The sequence below is a fragment of the Muntiacus reevesi genome, chromosome 1, assembly GCF_963930625.1.
Source record: "Muntiacus reevesi chromosome 1, mMunRee1.1, whole genome shotgun sequence".
NCBI lineage: Eukaryota > Metazoa > Chordata > Mammalia > Artiodactyla > Cervidae > Muntiacus > Muntiacus reevesi.
Window position 1 is genome coordinate 54,488,123 of NC_089249.1, and position 21,540 is coordinate 54,509,662.

General features: G+C 50.9%; 1 protein-coding gene across 1 annotated transcript; it reads left to right on the forward strand.

The window, feature by feature from the left end:
- The first annotated feature begins 14,803 nt into the window (after positions 1 to 14,803).
- LOC136174278 (mitochondrial ribosome and complex I assembly factor AltMIEF1) lies at positions 14,804 to 21,448 on the forward strand. The gene is made up of 3 exons (XM_065944318.1): positions 14,804 to 14,948; positions 17,346 to 17,702; positions 20,831 to 21,448. The coding sequence occupies exon 2, from the start codon at positions 17,374 to 17,376 to the stop codon at positions 17,584 to 17,586; it is 213 nt and encodes a 70-aa protein (XP_065800390.1). The 5' UTR covers positions 14,804 to 14,948; positions 17,346 to 17,373; the 3' UTR covers positions 17,587 to 17,702; positions 20,831 to 21,448.
- Positions 21,449 to 21,540: the final 92 nt, after the last annotated feature.

The following is a 21,540-nucleotide window of genomic DNA, read 5'->3' on the forward strand; positions in this document are numbered from 1 at the left end:
GTGCTCTGTAGTGTCCTCAGGAGTGCTGGGCCAGAGGGAGCGGGGACCTCCACCCTCGTCTCGCAGGACACACAGCGCAGATGGCCCTGTGCCCCTCAGCCCCTCTGGAGATGACACGTGCGTGGGGAAGCCTGGGAAGTCTTTTAGGTTCCCAAGCTGGCCTTGACATTTCTTCTTACTTTTATATCGCTGTCTTGTGGGCTGCCCACCCAGTCCTTGCAAGTTCCAAGAGTCCAGTTCTCAGGCTGGGATGGGACCATCAGCTAGCCTAGTAGGTGAGATGTGGGGGGGTGGGGAGCCTCCTCCCCTGTCACTCCTTCCCACTAGAGCCTGCAGCCCCACTCTCCACTGCCTCAGGTAGAGTCACCCTTGTGCCCCTCTGGGGGCTGGCTTGGGGCCAGGAAGGGGCCACGAGGCTGCTCTGGGCCCATGAGGGACATTAAGGCCAGTTGTTTGTCATCTCATTCCTTAGTTGCCTCGGGGGAGGGGGCTGCATATGTTAGAGTAGATTCTAAGCTGCTGTAATTAAGAGATCCCAAAATACAGTGGTTTCGGCAGACAGAAGCTCGTTTCTAACTTACCTCTCTGGAGGGTGGTGGTCTGGAGGGCAGCTCTGCTCTCCTGCCTCACATCTTCCAACTCTGGATAGAGTGGTTGCTCCAGCTCCCACCATGACGTGTGCATCCATGTCCGAGGGAAACAGAGAAAGTGCAAACCCTTTCTGTTAAGAGCATGAGCCAGAGATGGCACAGTCACTTCTGATGGCATCTTGCAGGACTCAGTCACTTGGCCACCAGAGCTGCAAGGGAAGCGGGAAAAGTAGTTTTCGGCTGGGCTGCCCCTTTCACCTATTAAAGGAAGGAGGGAAAAAAATGAAGGTGGAGAGGATACTTACGGGGACAAGGGGCGTCTCTGACCCTGAGGGAGGAGGGGAGAGGGCAGAAGTGACTGTCACAGTGGTGGGACCCTCCTGGCATGCTCACAGCTCCTGGATCAGCCCATCCTTGCCCGCCTCACCGGCGGCCCAGGGCTGGGTCACTGAGAGCATGCAGTGGTGGGCAGGGAAGAGGCGCCCCCTCCCAACGGCCCCCTCGGGTGTTTAACCAGTGATGCTGGGACGCGGAGCCTGCCTGTGAACGGTACCTGTCTGCGTGCGTGTGTATTTATGGCATGGGTGCATGCTTGGTGTGTACTTGGTCGTGTCTGTGTCCGTGTGTCCCTGTACATACATGGCTGTGTGTGGGACGTGGGAGCAGGGCCCAGGCCTCCCCTTGCTGGGACCTGGAGCCTGTGGCCACACCTCCTGCAACTCCCCAAAATGACTGAGGCAGAAGGGCAACCCGGGGAGCCAGAAAGCCAGGCTAAAAGGGATGTGGGGGTCCGTCTGTCTGTCTGTCTTTCAGTCCAAGGAATGAGAATGCTCTCAACCTGAGGACTGTACCGCTGTGAGCCCACGACCTCCCGGCCTCGTCCCTCCACACCTCCGGCCGAGACGTTCTCAGCGTGTCTTATTGGGGGGTTTCCTGGGGAACCGGTGTGGTGTGGGGAGCTGGCCACAGAACAGCCTCAGGCAGGTGGGCATGAAGCAGGCTGGGGGGCCCCCACTGTCCCTCCAGTTGAGGGGGTGTCCCAAGGGAACCAACCCCTCCCTCGGAGTTAGAGCAGCGCCCCTCCACCCCCTGACCCCTCTTGGGGCTGAGAAGTAGCTCAAGAGGTCAGGGTGTCCCTGTGGCTCCAGGTCACCCCAGGCCAGGTCCTGCCCCCAGCCACCTCTGCCCACCTCCTGGGGGAGGCATCTCTGGGGATGCGTGCCTGAGCCCCAGCCCAGGGCCTCCCACCTTGACAGCCTCCTCACCCCACACCCCCCACACCTGTGGGGAGGTCCCCCCTCCAGGCTGGCAGGGGTCCCTGGCTTCCAGTTCATCAGCTCAGGGGCAAAGGTAGAAAGAGGGAAGGAGCTCGGACGTGCCAGACCCCACCTTCCCTCTCGGACAAAGAGGGCCAGGCGTGCTCATGGTCACCCCCCAGTGGAGGCCTGGCCATGGAGAGCTAGCACAGCCGTCCGCAGGGTCAGGGGACCGAGGCATGGGGTCGCAGTTTCACTCAGAGTCACATCATACACTGGGAACTTCGGGGACAGGGGAGCCCTGGGCCACTCCCCTCTATGAAGGCAAACCAAACTGTGAAATGGGACGCCAGCACGCGCTGGCCCTGTCGAGTAGCCACCTTCCTTCCGTGGGAAGCCCCGGCCCTGTGGTCTCCAGATTCATGGAGGCCCAGCCCACCCTAGAGGGTTTCCTTAGGGTGTGGTGGTTCCCACAGGCAGGCGTGGGAGAGCTTTGGGGACAAAGGTGACAGGGTGGGGAACTAGGACTTGCCCCAGCAGCAGGTGGGGCCCTGGGAAATGTGTAATTTAAGGACACCGATAATAATAATAGTATTATTTTTTTTGTAAGGGAAAATCAATATGTACATTCTGAAATCATTTTCTCTGTAAATGGTTGGATTTCATTTCACCCTTAAAGGGATGCTTAAAGGAGAAGATAATATTAATAATAAAAACAGCTACAAAGTCTAAAGGTTGTACTTGAGTGGCCGCTCTGGGGATGTGCTGGCGCAGGAAGGGGTGTGAGTGGGTGACTCTGGGCTTGCTGGGTCGGTGGGGGGCGGTGAGCCTGCCTGAGGACTCGACAGGCAGTGGGGGGGCATCCCCAGCATCTTCATTTAGGGATGCAGTTACCCCCACCCCTCACCCCGACCAAAGGAGCCTCTGACCTCCCGCCAGTGGAAACGGGCCTGGAAAGGGGGCTATGACGGGTGGTCCTTCACAGAAGGAGGAAGTGGGTCCGGGCCTGGCCACACCCTCCTGAGGTAGGCAGGGACCCCTTTGAGGCTCTAGATGAAGACCCTGGTGCCTCCAGTGAGAGGGGAGTGATTATTCCACTACTGTGCACCTGTCGGGGTCCTAAGGTCACACACTTAGTGTGTGTGGGGTCAGACCTGAATTAGGGATACCAACCCTCCAGGGCAGGTGGGGATGGCAGCCTCCAGGGTTGGTCATCTCTCCTATGGCGCTAACCTGGATTTGTACTGTGATGGTGCCCAGGCCGTGGAACGTGGGGGCTTCCTGGAGGCTTATTCCAGGTCTTTTGGATCGTGGCATTGTCCTGGAAGGGGAGCCTCTGGATATTTTCTAACGAGAGTCTCAAAGATGAACTCTGCCTCGGTCCCTCATGGGGTGACTGTGCAGCCTTTGTCTTAGATGGATAAACTGAGGCTGGGGACAGGAAAGAGGATTGACAGTGGTATTGGTTGACCAGAGCAGAGGCTCATGTCTCCTGAGCACCTGGGAAGTGCCAAGCCCATAACTGACTCCTGGACTCTGAGCCACACCCCAAAGCCCAGGAAGGTGCCCGCAGGTGCAGAGTTGAGCAGGAGTGGGAGAGATGTAGATGCTTCATCTATCTGGAAGACAGCAATGGTGACCCACCCACCACTTAAGGTCAAATTTACAGCCTTTAAATTGTGTCTGATAGTGAATTATCACCATTGTAATCATTCACAAACATTTTTAATGAAATGCCTATTTTGTGCCAAACTCTGGGCTAAGAGAGTTCCCTCCCTGTCACTCCCATTTTATTGATGTGGAAAGTGAGGCTTGGATACATTCAACAAGGCAGGGAAGGGCAGTTTGCCTAACTCCAGAAACTGAGATCTTAACTGCCAAACTTCACTCCATCTCTGAGTCCACTCGGGGAGGAGGAGGAGGATGGGGGAAGAGGTGGAGAGGATGGGGGTGATGCCAGTGCCATTGTTCAGACATCATCCAGGCTTCTGACAGCCAGGCCCAGTGCTGGGTCATGGGTCACCGAGAGAGAGGACAGTCCCTGTTCTCAGAGGGACCACAGTCAGTGAAGAACGCAGGGAAGCATGACCTCAGGACGGTGAGGTGAGGCTGGCACAGAGTCCCCAGAAAAGAGTCCCCAGAATCCAGAAATTGGCATCGTGCGGGAACTGGTGTCACTGTCTGTGAGCATCAAGTAAAACACTCCCCCCTCCACTGGCCATCCAGGTAGGTTTGGGGGCATTGATGGGCTCCATGACCTTGGAGGGGGGACATATATTTTCTTCCACACTCAGTCTCCTCTCTATCAAAATAGCCCATAGAAAGCTTTACTGCATGCAGTGGATAAAATGAGATAAAGAAAAAAGCTTGGCAACCTGGTAAGCTCCATTAGGTTGGAAGAGACCAGAGCAAACGTGATGACCGCAGTCAAGACCCATTGTTAAAATCCTCCCAGTTTGCTTTGCAAGTGGGGGATTTGGCTGTGTGCAGATAAAACCCCCAAATCCCAAAGGCCCATCATCCTAGAGCCCGTTGGGAGTCTCCACCCATGTGCCCCAAATCATGCAACACCCACAGATGTTTTGGGTTGAAACAGATCTCTGGTTAAAGCTCAAAGGAGTGAAAGGCCTTGCCCAGGACCAGCATCCTTGACTCTTCACCTGCTGTTCCAGTGAATTCCCAGTGACTCAGTTGTAATAGGAAACTAACTCTTTCAAATTAATACAGTATTTTAAAAAACTATTTATTTGGTTTTGCTGGATCTTCGTTGCTGCACAGGCTTTTTTCTAGTTGTGGCGAGTGGGGGCTACTCTCTAGATGCAGTGCAAGGGCTTCTCGTTTCAGTGGCTTCTCTTGTTGCAGTGCTCAGGCTCTAGGGCATTCAGGCTTCAGTAGTTGCGGTAGTGGGCTCAGTATAGCACTGAGGATCTCAGTTTCTGGAGTTAGGCAAACTGCCCTTCCATGCCTTGTTGAATGTATCCTGGCCTGTATAGCACAGGCTCAGCAGTGGGACCAGGGATTGGACCTGTGTCTCCTGCATTGGCAGGGAGATTCTTTACCATTGAGCCACAAGGGAAGCCCCTCAAATTAATATAGTCTTCTAATAGTCTTTTTTTAAAAATGCGGTTGCTATTTATTGCTGCAACACAAATCACCCTGAAATATAGTAGACAAAACAACAATCTAGTTGCTCCCAGTTCTACAATTCAGGCTGGGTTCAGCTGAACAGTTTTTCTGATCTGCAGTGGGTGGACAGCTGCTATAGAGACATGTCCACCTGCTCAGACCTGACCTGCATTGTTTTGACAAAGGAAGGGATAACACACAAAAGAATGAGCCTGCCAGCCCGTCAGCAGTCACATAGACAGGACTCCCTCAACCTCACAGACCCACTGAAAAGAGGCTCTGAGAAGGACCCATTCCACCCATGAGGTCTGCTGCTGAAAAAAAACCATTGCCTGACTATGATCCCAAGGAAGTATCACACAAACCCAAATTAAGGGAAAAAACAATCTGGCCTCTCATATACCCTCTTATAGCCTGCAACCTGTTCCTGCAGTATTTGCAAGAAAAGCCCAACCCTCCATCAGTAACACAGACCATCACTGAAGCACCTATCCTAGACTCCTGAAAGGTTCCAGAGACAAAACATCAACAGGGACATAATCGTTACCGCTGGGGCCTCAACATATGGCCTGGCTGTCTCCATCATCCCACTGGTCAAGGCCAGAGGACTTCCTAGTCAAGTCCAAACCATCAATCCAGTCTCATGAGCTGAATTGCTTTAGCCACTAAGCTACGGGGGTGATTTGTTATGCAGCCTAATTGTGGCCCTACATAACTGATACAGTTTGCTTTCAATGAATGATAGAAAATCCAACCCAAATTAGAAAAGCAGAGAAGGAGTTTACTGGTTTGCTGGCAATAAAGGTCAGTGATGGTAAAGGCTTCAGATGCAGCTTCAGGCAGAGTTCAGTGTCACATTGTCATCCAGCTCTCTCTGTGGCTCAGCCCAGCTCCACATCCCAACTGGTGTCCTCATTCTCAGACGGTTTTACCCCTCATTCCTGTAAGATGGCTGTAGCAGCTCCAGGGCTCACACCATCTCATCTTGTGTACTCAGCACAGAAGAAATAGCGCTCCTAAAAGTCCTGGGTCTGGATCTCACTGACTTGGATGAGGTCATGTGATCATGCCTTGATCAATGAGAGTGGACAGGGTTTGACATATACTGATTGGCTTAGATCAACCAAAGTCCATTCTACATTGACTGAAAAGGAGGGGAGATGCTCTCCCAAACTGGGGGCAAAGATGTCACCACTGGTACAATCTCAGCTGCCTCCATCAAGCCTTTCATCAGCCCTTGGTCAACCTGCTCTCCTGGATCATCTGTGAGATGAGGATCTTCATAGAACGCACTCCTGCAGTGAGTGTGAGGGTGCTCAGAGCTTGGGACTGAGCCTGGAGCATTATGAGAGCTTAGTAAGTGCAAGTCATTGCTATTATGACCATGTCTTCTCCTGCATTTCCTCATGTGGTACACTTGACACATGGACCATGCATCCCTTCTCAACACTCCTTCCCTTAGCCTCTGTGCATTTCTCTTCCTCCTCCTTGTCATTCCTTCTTGGTTGCCTTTCTGGGCCCCTTTTACCCCATAGGGCTTCCCTGGTGGCTCAGATGGTAAAGAATCTGCCTGCAATGCAGGAGACCAAGGTTCAATGCCTGGGTCAGGAAGACCCCCTGGAGAAGGGAATGGCAGTCCACTCAAGTATTCTTGCCTGGAGAATCCCATGGACAGAGGAGCCCGGTGGGCTACAGTGCATGGGGTCACAAAGAGTTGGACGCGACTGAGTGACTAACAATTTACCCCATACAGCCCTTCAATAAGGGGTCTCTCTGGGGCTTAGTCCTGGGCCCACAGCTCTGCTTACAGTTCATGATTCTTATCAAGGTGGGATCGAGGGATTTTCCTGGTGGAAACAGTGAATAAGAATCCACCTGCCAATGCAGGGGATACAGGTTTGATCTCTGGCCCGAGAAGATTTCACTTGCAGCGGGGCAACCAAGTACATGTGCCACAACTACTGAGCTCAAGTGTTGCAACTGCTGAAGCCCGTGCATCTGGAGCCCAGGCCATCAAGAGAAGCCACCAACCTGAGGGGCCTGGGCACTGCAACGGAGAGCAGCCCCTACTCTCTGCAGCTAGAGGGCCCGTGCACAAGACCCAGCGCAGCCACAAATAATCAATTAACCTAAAAATAAAGGTGGGATCAGATAAATCTCTCCAGGGAGTCCTCTCTCCTGAGCACCCTGTTCATGGGTCCCACTGGGGTTGAGTGTCACAGTTGCCTCAAATACGGAGGAGCCAAATGGAACCCAGTTTCCCCGAAGGCTCTTCTCCCAGTACGTTCCATCCTGTTGATGATGCGTCATCTTCCCAATCACAACAGTTGGAAATCTGACAGTCATCCTTGAAAATTCCCTAACAGTAGCTACCATTACTGATCACCTACTGTATACCAGGGTTATGATTCAACCACCCAGGGTCCAAATTCCAGATTCCAACTTGCATATCACATGGCCCTAGATGGTTCATCTCAGCATTTGTAAAGTGGGGATGACAACCCCAACCTCAAAGCATTGACTGGGTATGGGTAATAAACAAGGCCTGTGAAGCAGTGGGCACAGAGCTGGGCACCCAGTAGTCAGTGCTACCCGCAGTGGACATCTGCATCTGCTCTTCTCAGCATCTCCTAGTGGGTACACCCAGCTTCCGAGGTGGCCCTGCATGGCTAAGCCAATGCATACATCCATGGCCTGGTCAGGGCAATAGCTTCAGGGATGGACAAGTAGCCCAATTCAGGCTTAGTGATACAGAATAAATTGCTGGAAGCTCCGAGAAAAGAAGTTCTTGGGAGTACTTCCCTAATGGTCCAGTGGCTGAGACTCCATACTCCCAACACAGGAGGTCCAGGTTCAATCCCTGGCCAAAGAACCACATGCCACAACTAAATCCCATGTGCCCCAACCGAGAATCCACATGCCACAACTAAAGATTACACACGCCGAAATGAAGATCGAAGATTCTGCATGCCACGACTAGGACCTGGTGAGATCAAATAAATAAATATTAACAAAAAGAGTTCTTGGGAATTCCCTGGCAGTCCAGTGGTTAGGACTCCCTGCTTTCACTGCAGAGGGCCTGGGCTCAATTCCTGGTCAGAGAACTAAGATCCTGCAAACGGCACGGAGCAGCCAAAAAAAAAAAAAAAAAAAAAAATTCTTTTCTTTAAGAAGAATAAAAAAGAACCTCTTTTTCACCCACTACCAGAAATAATACAGGGGTGTGTGTGGAGCGTATAGCTTATAGCACTGGCTGCTATATGGAGCCTCTGCTAAAACCCATAGCCAGGGACTTCCCTGGTGGTCCATTGGCTGAGACTGCACACCCAATCCAGGCGTCCCCGGGTTGATCCCTGGTAAGGGAAGTAGATCCCACACGCTGCAACTAAGACCTGGTACAGCCAAATTAAGAAGAAAAACAAAAAAACCCAAACAACCCACAGCCAGGATTTCTCAATTATGTGTGCCAGTAAATTCCCTTTTGTTAAAGATACGTTGGGGCTTCCCTGGTGGTCCTGTGGTTAAGAAACTGCCTTGCAAGGGACACCGGTTCAGTCCCAGGTCCATGAAGATCCCACATGCCTGGAGGAACGAAGCCCGGGCGCCGCAAGTACCGAACCCTCGAGTTGCAACTCCTGAAGCCCTCAGCCTAGACTCTGATCCACGACAGCAGCCACCTGGCCCCCAGGCTTCTGCTGTGTCCACACCAGGCCCTTTGGGTATATGATCGCTCCCGTAATCCGAACAGTATTTGGGGAGGGTTTCGTCCCACATTCCAGTCTATGAGATCGGAGGTGGGGAGCCTAGGATTTCGGGACGTTAAGGGTAGAATTGCTGAAAGGCTGGGAACCGCTTCCAGCCGGATTAAGGACCAGGGCTCTACCAGCCTTCTCGTGGCGCAGTGCTGCCCCCTACTGGGAGAGCCAGCACCCGCCTCGCTTGCTCCCCTCTTTCCTTCCTCTTCCTTCTCGCTGGACACCACCCAGGATGTGAGCCAGATGATACAAATACAGGCCACAGAATGGAAAAGCAAATGTGTAAAAATTAGAGTTGTGGGAAATGATAAAGGAAAACCAATCTCAGGAAGTAACACAACATGATGAAGGCGATGCTGGGGGCATGTCAGCGTGCTGAAAGCACAGCGGGGTAGGAGGTGGGGGGTGGGAGGAAGAGAACCTTCTCTCCGCTTTTACAGAAGAAGTGAAGTTTCCAGAGCTGGTGCCGGAGGTGCTGGAGCTCCGAGAGAAACATGAACAGAGGATATACTTCTGGAGCATCTCTCCTGTTTACGCAGAGGGGCTGGGCCTCACTTTTGGGTCTCCAGTGGTCTGCCCCGGGGCCTGGCCAGACTCACTCAATCCTCGAAGAATTGTACTGACCCGGGCACATAGTAAGTCACCCTTCTTTGAGTGACTGGTCTCCCTGGCCTCTAACGTGTGGTAGTAATAATAGTGGTAGACATTGGGAGGCAGTACCCTGACCCAGAAGTCGGCAAATGTGAAGTTGTCACTACGTCCTGAAGATTTGGAGATGGGGTCCACAAATATGCACAGGAATTTGATAAATGATAAAAGTGGCATTGAGAGAAAGAAGGATTGTTTCATAAATATCAGACAGTTGTTTAAAAAAAAAAGATTAATTACAATCCCTCCCTCACTCCTTATAACAAAATGAATTCACCACAGACATAAAATTTTTAACAAGTACAATTTGGCCAGTCTTTTCTGTCTCTGAGTGGCTGTACAGTTGGGGGGGTGTCAGTGGAGGGGGAAAGTTAAGCTGAATAAACTCTCAGGTCTAACATCTGTGACAGCTGCCATTGATTCATTTCACCCTGACTCTCAGCCCAATGACCCTCAGCCCTCCACACCCACCTGCTTCCTGTAATACTTTGCCCTTGACTGGAATAATCTTAGCTCCCATCTCTTCAACTCTAGCTGCCCCACCATGCCTGGATTTTCTCCTGGGACTCCCAGTGGGCGGGTGTTGGAGCCCTGCAGGTCCCAGCACCCCCAAGGCTCCCAGGCTGTACCAAGAACTTCGGCTTCAGTTCCTTTCCTGAGCTGTGGAGGTTATTTACCTTGGACTTGAGCACAGCTGTGCTGTTTTGGTTTTCTTGTTCTATATTTTAAGATTTGGTGCTTTGTGATTACAGCTGGGAAGATATGACAGAGAGGGTACCCATCCTGACTCCGGGGGGCAATCATGCTTTCTTTCCGAGCCCCTTTCCTTCCATCTCGGATGAGAAAGCCTTGCGAGGCTTTGGCAGACTCGGCAGGATACCAGAGTCCAATGGGTCATGTCGATGAATGAACACCCATGGAGAAGATGACAGAGAGCAGCGGGGATCAGGGTGAGGGGAGAGCTCAAACCCTTAGTCCAGTGCTTCCAGGTCTTCTAAACATTTAAGCTGAACTGGAAAGCTGTCTTTTATATTTGTCTGTATCTTACAAAGCTTGATGTGAAACAAGAACACGTCTTGGTCCAGCCCAGTACGGGGACTCCCAGTTTGCCCCTTGAGGCGGTGGAAGCTACATTTTTGTTTAATCGCTAAGTCGTGAAGTTGTAGTTGTGGAAGTTATAGTCAGCCTGAATGGTGCCTCATCTGTAAAATGGGTACACTGAGAGAATTCCCTTGTGATCCAGCGGTTAAGAATCTGCCTTCCAACACAAGAGGCACAGGTTCCATCCTTGGTTGAGGAACTAAGATCTTACCTGCTGCAGGGCAACTCGAGTCACATCACCCCGAGTGATGAAAGACCCCATACGACGCAACTAAGACCCAAGGCAGTCAAACAAAGAAATATTTTTTAAATTGTGGTATATTCATAGAATGGAATATTATCCAGCAGTAAAATGGAATAAACTGATATGACAACATGGATTAAACTTAAAATAATTTTTTTTTAAATGGGTACACCAGTGCACAGCCCTGGCAGGCTATAGTAGTCAATCCATGGGGATGAAGGATGTAGAGGGAAACCACCTACCATTCCCCAAGCAATTGCTCTGGCCTGGTCACTATACTCAGTCTCCCTGTCTTTCTCCTAAGTCCGGAAACTCCCCGAGGTGCACAAGTGGAAAGTGGGGAGCTGGGATCTGGGCTCTGAGCCCACACATCTGCCCTCAGCCCCTTCCTGTTGCCTGCCAAAGAGAGGTAGTCAGTGAACAAGTTTACAGTCCCTTTGCCCATTTCAACACCACCTGGCACAATGTGGGCAGCAAAGACTTCACAGGAGAGTGGGGGAAACACCTGTCCAGGGATATCAGGTTCTAGTCTGGTAAATATAGAATCGATGACATCTGAAGATAGCAAACCCCATGAGGATAGAGATGGCTCTCAGAGAATGATTTCCAGGTCCCTGGCCGCTTGTATCATGGAGTCCTCATTGATCCGGTTATAGCCAACGTCTCTAGCATCCCGGGTAATAAGAGCATCTACATTTTCACTACACCCTGAGTCTCCCTGGGTAGGCTGGGGAGGGTTGGTGGGCTAGGTTGAGCTTTCTGTCTTGTTGTTCAGTCGCTAAGATACATCCAGCTCTCTGTGACCCCAAAGACTGTAGCATGCCAGGATTCCCTATCCTTCACTATCTCTTTGATCTGAAGAGCAAGAAGAGTCTGGGGGAGCTGATCTGAAGGGCAGATGCCTAAGGGGGCTTCCTCTTTCCCTCCTCAAAATAATGTTCTCTAGCACAGGAGGGTCAGGGGAGACATAAAAGTTCCCTTGGTCTTCCAGCTGGGATTGTCACCAATTAGACTTATGTGGGTCACAAAATTATTTCCTTAAAGAGCAAAGTAGGGCAGCCTTGAAGAGTTGGAAGAATACACATTTTGGAGTCAAACAGACCTGGACTCCACAGTGAGCCTCCAGCCATTTGGCTCAGTGTCTTAGGGAAATGCCTGAACATTTCTCTGCTTTGCTTATCATCACCAGGACAGTCATGCTGAGTCAGCATGGACGTTGGGATTAGACACAACATTTGTAAGGTATCGAGCCAGGTGTCCTGGCACACAACAGGTGCTTCATAAAGGCACATGTAGGATCTGCTGCCATTTCAGTGTTTTTCCCACACCAATCCAGCCCTCGAGGAATGATGCCTAAGATCCTAGATGCCACACACATTATTACGCCTAAATCTTAGCCTCCTTAAGGCCCCTATCTGGGTCCCTCCCTTTCCTAGATGTTCCAGGGGTCCACGGTCTCCCCAGTATTGATGGGGCTCCCTCTGTCATGGGAGATCTTCTTTTACCTGAGTGGAGACTCTAGACCCCAGAAAACTGCCTTCTTTTAGAAACACAGAAAGCCTGGACGATGCTCTTGAATAGGCTGGAGCAGGGGAAGGACCAGGGCATTACTCAGTCAGGACCCCAAAGCCGTGGTTGACCCTCTGTCTCACTCCCCCATCAGCGAACTGTGGCCCTACCTCCGAATACCTCCTGGATCCGGCCACTCCCCCCGCCACTGCTGCCCCCTGGTCTGAGCCCCTGTTCTCTCTCCCCTGGGGCTTTGCAGCAGCCTCTTGACCAGTCACCCTGCTTTAGCCCTTTAGCCTTCCATTAGTCTCTAGTCAGGCTGATCCTGTGAAAATGGAAGTCAGGGACCCCTTTTGCAAAGATGACGCCAAAAGTGAAGAAGAAAGCCCCTGCCCTCCCAGAGCTGACGTCAAAATAGAATTTGAAGGTCAGGAAGGCAGTGCTGAAATGCATCCAAAGACACACACACACACGAGAAGACCCACATGTCACCCACCTTCCAGAGGACCAAGACACCATGGCTCCAACGGCAGCCTAAATATTCTCAGAAGTGCACCCCCAGGAGAACCAAGCTTGACCACTATGCCAGCACCACGTTCCCCAGGCCACTGGATCTGCCGTGAAAGAGATAGAAGACAGCAACACACTCATGTTCTTTGTGGAGGTCAAGGTCATCAACACAGGTATCAGACAGGCTGGGAAGATGCTTTTATGACATCACCTAGCCAGGCCAACACCCTGATGGGGTCTGATGGAGAGAAGAAGTCATATAGGTTTGACTGGCCCTGTAATGCTTTGGGTGGTGCCAACAAATTGTATCATCTAAACTAAGTCCAGTTGGCTAATTCTAAGTACAATTTTTTTTTTTTTAACCACAGACAAACTAATGGATGTCAGATCCCATCACCACTTTACTCCAAATCCTCTGTTGGCTTCTGTCTCAGATGGTCTCCTCTCCCCCGCTCCTGATAAGGACCTCCTGTCTTGCCTCTTCTCCACCTCTTGCTCACTCTATTCCCCCAGGCCCTGGCCTCCTCCCTGCCTGCTCCTAGGATAGACTAAGGGCCCACCTGAGGGCCAATACCTGGAATGCCCTTCCTGCAGGTCCTACTCAGGTCCTCTTATCAGACAGGCTTTCCAGCAACATTCCAGGTATAAAAGCAGCTCCTTTCTCTCCATCCTCCTGCATTATTTTTCCTCCCAATTCTTATCACTTCCTTTTACATCTGCCCCCATGGAAAGATGAGGACTTGATCTCATCTCATCTGCCATTCCTGTGGCAGTGCATGGCACATTGTTGTTGTTTATTCACTCAGTCTGTCTGACTCTTTGCGACTCCATGGGCTGCAGTACACCAGGCTTCCCTGTCCTTCACTATCTCCTGGAGTTTACTCACACTCCTGTCCATTGAGTCAGTGATGCCATCCAACCATCTCATCCTCTGTTGCCTCTTCTCCTCCTGACCTCAATCTTTCCCAGCATCAGGGTCTTTTCCAGTGAGTCAGCTCTTCGAATGAGGTGGGCAAAGTACTGGAGCTTCAGCTTCAGCATCCGTCCTTCCAATGAATATTCAGGGTTGATTTTCTTTAGGATTGACGTTAGAGACCCCAAACAAAGATTTGTGCAAGAATAATTGGATGGGTGGGCAACCGCTCTGTGGGTGCCCACCCCTTCCTGCTAGATGGCTGACAGACAGATTCCATAGGGATATGGCTCCTGCCCTCAAATCTGATGACAGACAAAAAGTAATGACGAAATTAAAAAACAGTGCCTAGTAAATAACAGGCTCCAATAAACATGTTTCTGGACTTGCCTGGTGGTCCAGTGGCTAAGATTCTGCACTCCTAATGCAGGGGGCCCAGATTCCATTCTTGGTTAGGGAATTAGATCTCACAAGTCACAACTAACAGTTCGCATGCCACAACAAAGATCCTGAGAGCCCCAACTAAGACCCAGATTAGTCAAAAAAAAAAAAAAAAACCCAAACAACACATTTCCTTGAAGGAGTGAAGCCCTAACTGGGATGTGCAAACAGTTCTATGGGACCCAAAAGAGACACCTAGGTGTGTTGGATGAGGGGCACGGAATGAGCTGGATAAGACTTCTAGAGGGGAGGTTTGAGGAGGACCTTGAACAGTAGGTCTTTGACAGTCGAGCGGTAACAGCATGGAAGGATAAAATGAGAGCAATCTGGAAGAGCTTTAAAAGCCACGATAGGGAACATTGTTAGTGCTAAACCTCCCCAGGGACCCTCCACGGCTCCAGCCGGAGATCAGCAGTGTTGAGGCCTGACAGGTTACAGAGCTGAAAGCAGGTTGGGGGACCACCCCGCACAACGGCTGATCCCCGCTTTCCCCCTCTCTCCCACCGGATCACTTGTCCGCGGCCCTCTGGGGCCCTCTGGGCGGGGTCCAAATGGCCTGGCCAGGCCCATCCTTAGGTGACGTCACGTACAGAGGCGGGACTCAGGACTGTGGGGCGGGGCCCCGAGAGGGGGCGGGGCCCAACGTGGCTCCTGGCCCCACCCCGAGAGGCCTAGGCTGGGGAGACCGGAAGTCCTCCTGCCACCGTCGGCCTCCCGGATCCCTTCGGTTCCTCCTCTCAGCTCCGGGCGCAAGGTCGTGGCCCGGAAGTAAAGGGGCCATGTTGGTGGGTGACCCCAGGAGAGGTACCGGGCGAGAGGCGAATCTCGAGTAGAGGAAGTGCGCGAGGTCCTCAGGTGAGTGGGGGGAGGAGTGAAGGCCGGGGTTGGGGGTTCGCCACGCCTTCTCTCAGGGTTGCTGTCTAAGTCCCCAGCCCGGCCGGGGCCCACACTATCGCCTGACCACCGGGGGTCTCGCCCCAGCCTGCCCTGGGTTTTCCCTGGAGGCCGCTCCGGGGCCCCGCCCCAACCTCCGGAGCTCTCCCGGGGCCCCAGAGCCGACCTGCCCCAGCCTCAGGGTCTCTCCACCCCGGTTCGGTGCGATCCCCCCAGGTAGGGGGAGGACCTGGGGACCCTCCAGGCCCCAGCCGCCCATTCGCCGGTCGACCTTGTAACAACTCTTGCATGGCAGTCGCCTCCTACTTCGTAAAACACTTTTCTGTTAATTTCTGGATTCATCTGTCCCGCTCAGGGAGACCCTTGGCGCCGAGGGGCGCTCTTCTGCAGTTGAGGGTAAAGGGACGGGGACGGTGGCTTGCTCACGCTCGCGCAGCAAGGCCGGAAGCTGACGGTAGCTGACTTTGGGCCCAAAGTCCAGACCTTTTTACCAGTCAGCTACCTCTCCCGTTCAGTCTCATTTTTTTATTTCAGAAAGAGGAGTGATCATTTTTTCCACACAGGGACGTTGTGAGCGTCCTTCGTTTATTTTTTGAGCCCTCGGTATGTGCCAGGCGCTGAACTGGGAAAGTTTGTACAGCACGTAGAAGTGCTGTATGCGTGGTACGATCCCAGCAAACGGTAGTTTTCATTCCACAGGCAGGCAGAGTGGGGTCGGAAGTGCATCCCCCTTTACAGCCCTACCTGTGGGTGAGTTCCTTCTCTCTGGGAGCATCAGTTTCCTCCACTTAAAATGGGGATACTGGTGACACTAGAATTGTTGATGGAATGAGATGTAACGTGGGACCTGCTTGGCCAGTACTTGGCGAGTAAACACTCAATAAACATTAACCATTGTTGTTATGAACCCTGTCCACTTCATAAATTCCTCAGTTTAAATGTGATAATGGATGACAAAGCACTTTACAAATGGTAACACTCCGTGGTTCTGTAAGGGTTTATTGTTACTGAAGGTAGATGATGGTGGTTTATGTGTAACTAAATCTGATACTTATTGAGCACTTACAAACACACAAGGGGAGGTAGCATTAATCATAGCTGCCCCAATAGATGGCTTGGCATATGCTGAGTGCTATTCTTTTTTTTTTTTTTTGAGTGCTATTCTAACCACGTTTAATCCTCATACTAACCATATGGAAAATACAGTTTTAATCCTCATTTTACAAATGAGGAACTAAGGTAAGCCCACCGAGGTCAAGAAACTTGCCCAGGGTAATCAGCTTTCTAAGTGTTGGTGCTAGGATTCAAGTATGACTGAGGCCCCTTGTGGTGAAGTTATATTACGCTTCTTCCCTGGTGATTCAGATGGTAAAGAATCTGCCTGCACTGCAGGAGACCGGGGTTCAACCCCTGGGTCGGGAAGATCCCCTGGAGGAAGAAATGGCAACCCACTCCAGTTGCCTAGAGAATGCCATGGACAGAGGAGCCTGGCAGGCTACAGTCCATGGGGTCACAAAGAGATGGACATGACTGAGCAACTAATACTTTTAACTTTCTTTCACTTTACGTGGGATGTCTCAGGCAAGTTTCAAAATAACCCTGTGGGGTAAATACTATTAGCCTAAAACTACATAGCAGTATATAAATGTAGATAGCGTTATCTCTATTTTACAAGAGAGGAAACTGATGCCCAGAGCGGTTATGTACTTTGCCCAAAATGATATGGCAGGTAAGTGGCAGAGCCCAGATTCAAGCCCAGGTAGTCCAGCTTCCAGTCCCTGACCTTTCAGCGTAACTGGTAGTTTTCCAGGAGGAGTCTGTAGGCTGGGATCTAGTCCTGGCCCTGCCACTAAGTCACAGTGTGACCTTGAGGGGGTCTCTGAGACCTGGATTAAGAACTACAGAATTACTGGTGACTCAGATGGTGAAGAATCTGCCTGCAACACGGGAGACCTGGGTTCAATCCCTGGGTCAAGAAGATCCCCTGGAGAAGGGAATGGCTACCCATGCCAGTATTCTTACTGCAGAAACAGACACGACTGAGCAACTAACACTTTCACATTTCACTTTCATAGGCCCTTCTGGGCTTACCTGGTGGCTCAGTGGTAAAGAATCCACCTGCCAATGCAGGAAATGTGGGTTCGATCCCTGGGTGGGGAAGATCCCCTTGGAGAAGGAAATGGCAACCCACTGCAGTTTTCTTGCTTGGAGAATCCCATGATGGACTGAGGAGCCTGGCAGGCTACAGCCCAAAGGGTCACAAAGAGTCGGACACAACTGAGCGACTGAACAGCAATGTAGTCCCCTTCTATCATTAATTCTGATTCTAGGCTTCTCTTTTTTCCCTCCTGTGTATAGCTTGACGCCCAGCCCCTGTCAGTCCCCCATGGCCTCATGGAGCCGAGAGGCGGTGCTGAGTCTCTACCGGGCTCTGCTTCGCCAAGGCCGGCAGCTTCGCTACACTGATCGAGACTTCTACCTTGCCTCCATCCGCCGTGAGTTCCGGAAAAATCAGAAACTGGAGGATCCTGAGGCCCGGGAGAAGCAGCTGGAAAAGGGCCTGGTCTTCCTCCACAGCAAGCTAGGAGGGATCATTTAGGATCCTCTCCTTTCCCCTCCCATCCTAATTTCACGAGAAAGTGGACACAGGTTCCTTCCAAAGACACGCTTGCCTCTCTCCCACCTCCACCTCACAGATGCATTAAGAAGCCTCAGGTAGGTAGGCCTGTGTTCCTGTAGGTTTCATTTTTTCTGATACAAGGGATAAGGAAAGGAAGAATCTTTCCTTTTAGTGGCCAAAGTTCTTTAGGCATACTGAAGGAAATACCAATATAAATAACAGAATGTTTCCTTATAAAATGTTCCCAGTTAAAAAGGCCATAGTTTCAGGTCCTACTAGGAGACCATTTTTCTTCATAGAACATTTACTGTATGAAAATGCTAGAAAAATTACTGGTTAAAACTTAGATCTTGTTCCATCTGGCTCATTCTTCAGTGGATTCAGTTCTCTTGAGGGTTAGATCATGTTCCCCCAAACATGACTATGTGGTTTAGTCACTAAATCCAGTCCTACTCTTTGCGACCCCATGGACTATAGCCCACCAGACTCCTCTTGTTCATGGAATTCTCCAGGCAAGAATACTGGAGTGGGTTGCCATTTCTTTCTTCAGGGGATCTTCCCAATCTGGGGATTGAACCCAGGTCTCCCACACTGCAGGCAGATTCTTTACCAACTGAGCCACCAGGGAAGCTGTAAACATAACTATACTCTGTTTCAAAAGTCTCTAAAGCAAGCATAGTGTCCAGACCTCAGAGGACTGCCTTCCTGGCATTGCTGCTAACAACTGTGGAATTTAGGGCAAATCACTCAATCTGTCTAGGCCTCCATTTCCTCATTTGTAGATGAAATGGCATCCCACTCCAGTATTCTTGCCTGGAAAATTCCATGGACAGAGGAGCTTGGCGGGCTACAGTGGGGTTGCAGAAAGGACACAACTGAGCACCACCACCAAAATAGTACGTATTTCTTCAGCTTATTGTAAGAATTAATGAGAAAATGCACACAGAGTACTTTAATAGTTCTTGGCCAGTGGTATGTGAGCTGTTTCCTCTCATGCCAGTGTTATCAGCAAGTTCCACTGTAACCTGATGATTGTATTTAATTCAGCAACTTTCCCAAAGGGCCTGCCCTGGCATCATGGTAGGCTCTGAGGTGGAGATGAACAATGTGGCCCATCTAGGGACAGGTCTGATGTGGCGATTCGCAGGAGGTAGCTCTGGACTAGAGGTGGGTCAAGAGCTTATAGACGGGAAAGGGCCAAAACAACTTGGAGAGCGGGGTGGGGGGGGGCGGGAAATCACAGATAGGTATAGAAAAGAGGATATTGGAGGTCTGCCTCAAACAAAAAGTAGAAGCTCATCGGGCAGATAGGCAAGAATGAGCAAGTGAGGAGGTGAAAACCACATTTTGTAGTCTGAAAACTTGAGTCTGGAGTAGCTCGAATTGTGTACCTGTAAGGCAGGTGACTGGCGTTGAGACTGAGCCAGATCTGGAAGGACATCGAATCTCCTGTTGAGGAAGTCGTGATATCTGATGGGCAGTGGTGGGCACCACAGCTTTGTCAGCCGGGGAGTGGTGTGGATTAGGGGTCAGGGCAGTGGCAGCATGCAGAATAAATCGGTGAGAGGCCCCAAAGCGGGTGAATCTGAGCAGATGAGTGGAGGGACTGAGGCGGTGGGGTGGCTGCATGTAGGTGCAATGTGGGCAGCAGGGGACTTTACCCAGTCGGGGCTGGTGCAGCAGGAGGAGAGAGTGAAGGATGACTTTGAGGTGGAAGGCATGCCAGCTGGGTGGAGGGTACTGTTTTCAACAGAGCGAAGGCAGGAGGAGCCTTGTGTAATGGTTTTGGGTTCTCCGCAGCCAGTGGGTTGATTGGCAGACCTGCCTTTGGGAGTAAAGGGCAGGTGGGACGTGATGCCCACGAGGGCCTGCCTGCATAGGGAAAGCGGAAGTGAGTACTGAAGATTTTGTGTTTAGAGTCTATTTTGAGTGTGAATCGGGTTATAGGTTGCTGCCACTCAGTTCAATTCAGTTCAGTCGCTCAGTCGTGTCTGACTCTTTGCGACCCCATGAACCGCAGCACGCCAGGCCTCCCTGTCCATCACAAACTCCGGGAGTCTACTCAAACCCGTGCCCATCGAGTCAGTGCCACTACCTCCTCCAAAAACAAACAAACAAAAAGCCATAGAATTAGTAGCTCATTGGTGGAACAGATGCGTCAAGTCCCGTCTGTCAAGTACTGCTGGCCCTGGGGGCAGTGAATGAGCCAGAATGCCCCTGGGGCATATGGTCTAGTGGTGCGTGGAGAGCAGATGGGTACAAGGTGGGGCTGCAGGCTGTTTGGGATTCCTCTAACCTGCACCCCAGCACCATGAGCTCTAGGTTCAACTCGTGACTGCACAGCTTACTCACATGGTGACCTTGGGTCAGTTACCTAACCTCTGCCTCAGTTTCTTCATCTGACAGTGGGAGATAACAATGTGACTGACCTCATGGGATTGTCATGAAGAGTAAGAGCAAAGAGGGGGAAAAATGCCCAGCACATGGTGCATGCTCAATTGTGTGTTAGTTTTTATCATGCATACTTAAGCCAGGTAATGTTTAGTTTGAATCATAAGACTTTTTCAAGTAAAAGAAGTTGGAATGTTCAGAGTTCTGTGCTGTCATCCTAGGAAGTCCCAGGGCCACTGTTACTCATCACCCCCACTGCCAGTACACGGGGTGGTAGTATGTCCATTCCCATTCTTGTATCTGAGGAGACAGGTTAAACACCTTGTCTGAAATGTTAACAGAGTTCACATTCTTCATCCTCAGCCCTGCCCGCCGGGACAGTGGTTCCTCCTCTTTTTTTAAATACTTTAACTATTTGTACATATACAGTTGCGTGGTGTTAAGAATATTCATGTTGTGATATAACAGATCTCCAGAGCTTTTTCATCTTGTAAAACTGAAACTTAAACCCCAGGGCTCCTTCCTAATTTCGCAAGGACCCAGGCTCCTTCCCCCTTGTTAGGCAGAGCTCCTACCCCTCACCGGCTCCCAGCTAGTAGAGCACGGCCTGAGTGGAGGGTATACTGTGGATAAGCAGTTTCAACTGGAACAGGTTGAGTTCAGTTTTAGAATAGAAACTCTGATCTCCCTGGGGGAGCTTGTGGGTGTTCGCCCTTCTTACTGGTCGCTAGGTCGTCAGCAGTCCTTGGATGGGGCAGGGAATATACTGCACTGGTGTAGAAAAGCCTTTTCCCAAGTCTGCTCAACGTAATATTTTTGGTCTCAATCCCAGGATGGCATCAGTGTGGGTTTCAGAGACCGTTCCTGGCTCCATCTCAGAAGGTGAAATGGACCTCACAGGACAGTCTGGATTGCTGAGTGCCTTCTGAAACGTGACCTTTGTCCTGTGGATGGAAATTGTAAAAGACTTAATGATAGCCCACATTTGTAGAGTCCTTTTACAGTTTATAAAATGTTCACGTACAGTATTTTAGTAGCTATGTTGTCCTTACTACAACCCTGTGATTTAGGCCGTGCAGGCGTCATTATCCCCTTTACATAGCTGAGGGGTTGAGTAACTCATTTGTGGTCACCCAGCTAATTAGTCAGGGCTCAATGGCAGGTTCTCAAGATTTCTGACTCTAAAGTCCAGCCTCTTCTGTCGTGCCACCTCACTGCCTCGTTCTCACCAGCCATCAGAGGGTCAAGGACTAAATGGCCCAGAGAGGCTCCTTCCAGCTGCTGTGCAGAGGGGAGCTGGGCCTTTCTTGCTCTGCTGTATCACATGCAAGGATCATTTAGGAGATGGTTCTCCCTATTGTAAATACATCCCTAAAGAGCCTTTTGTTTTAAAAGAAATAAAACAGTGGTTGGAATAGAAAATGGTAACCTGCTCCATTTTTCTTGCCAAGAGAATTCCATGGACAGAGGAACCTGGCAGGCTACAGCCCATGGGGTCGCAGAGTCAGACATGACTGAGCACACACACAAAACAGTGGTCAT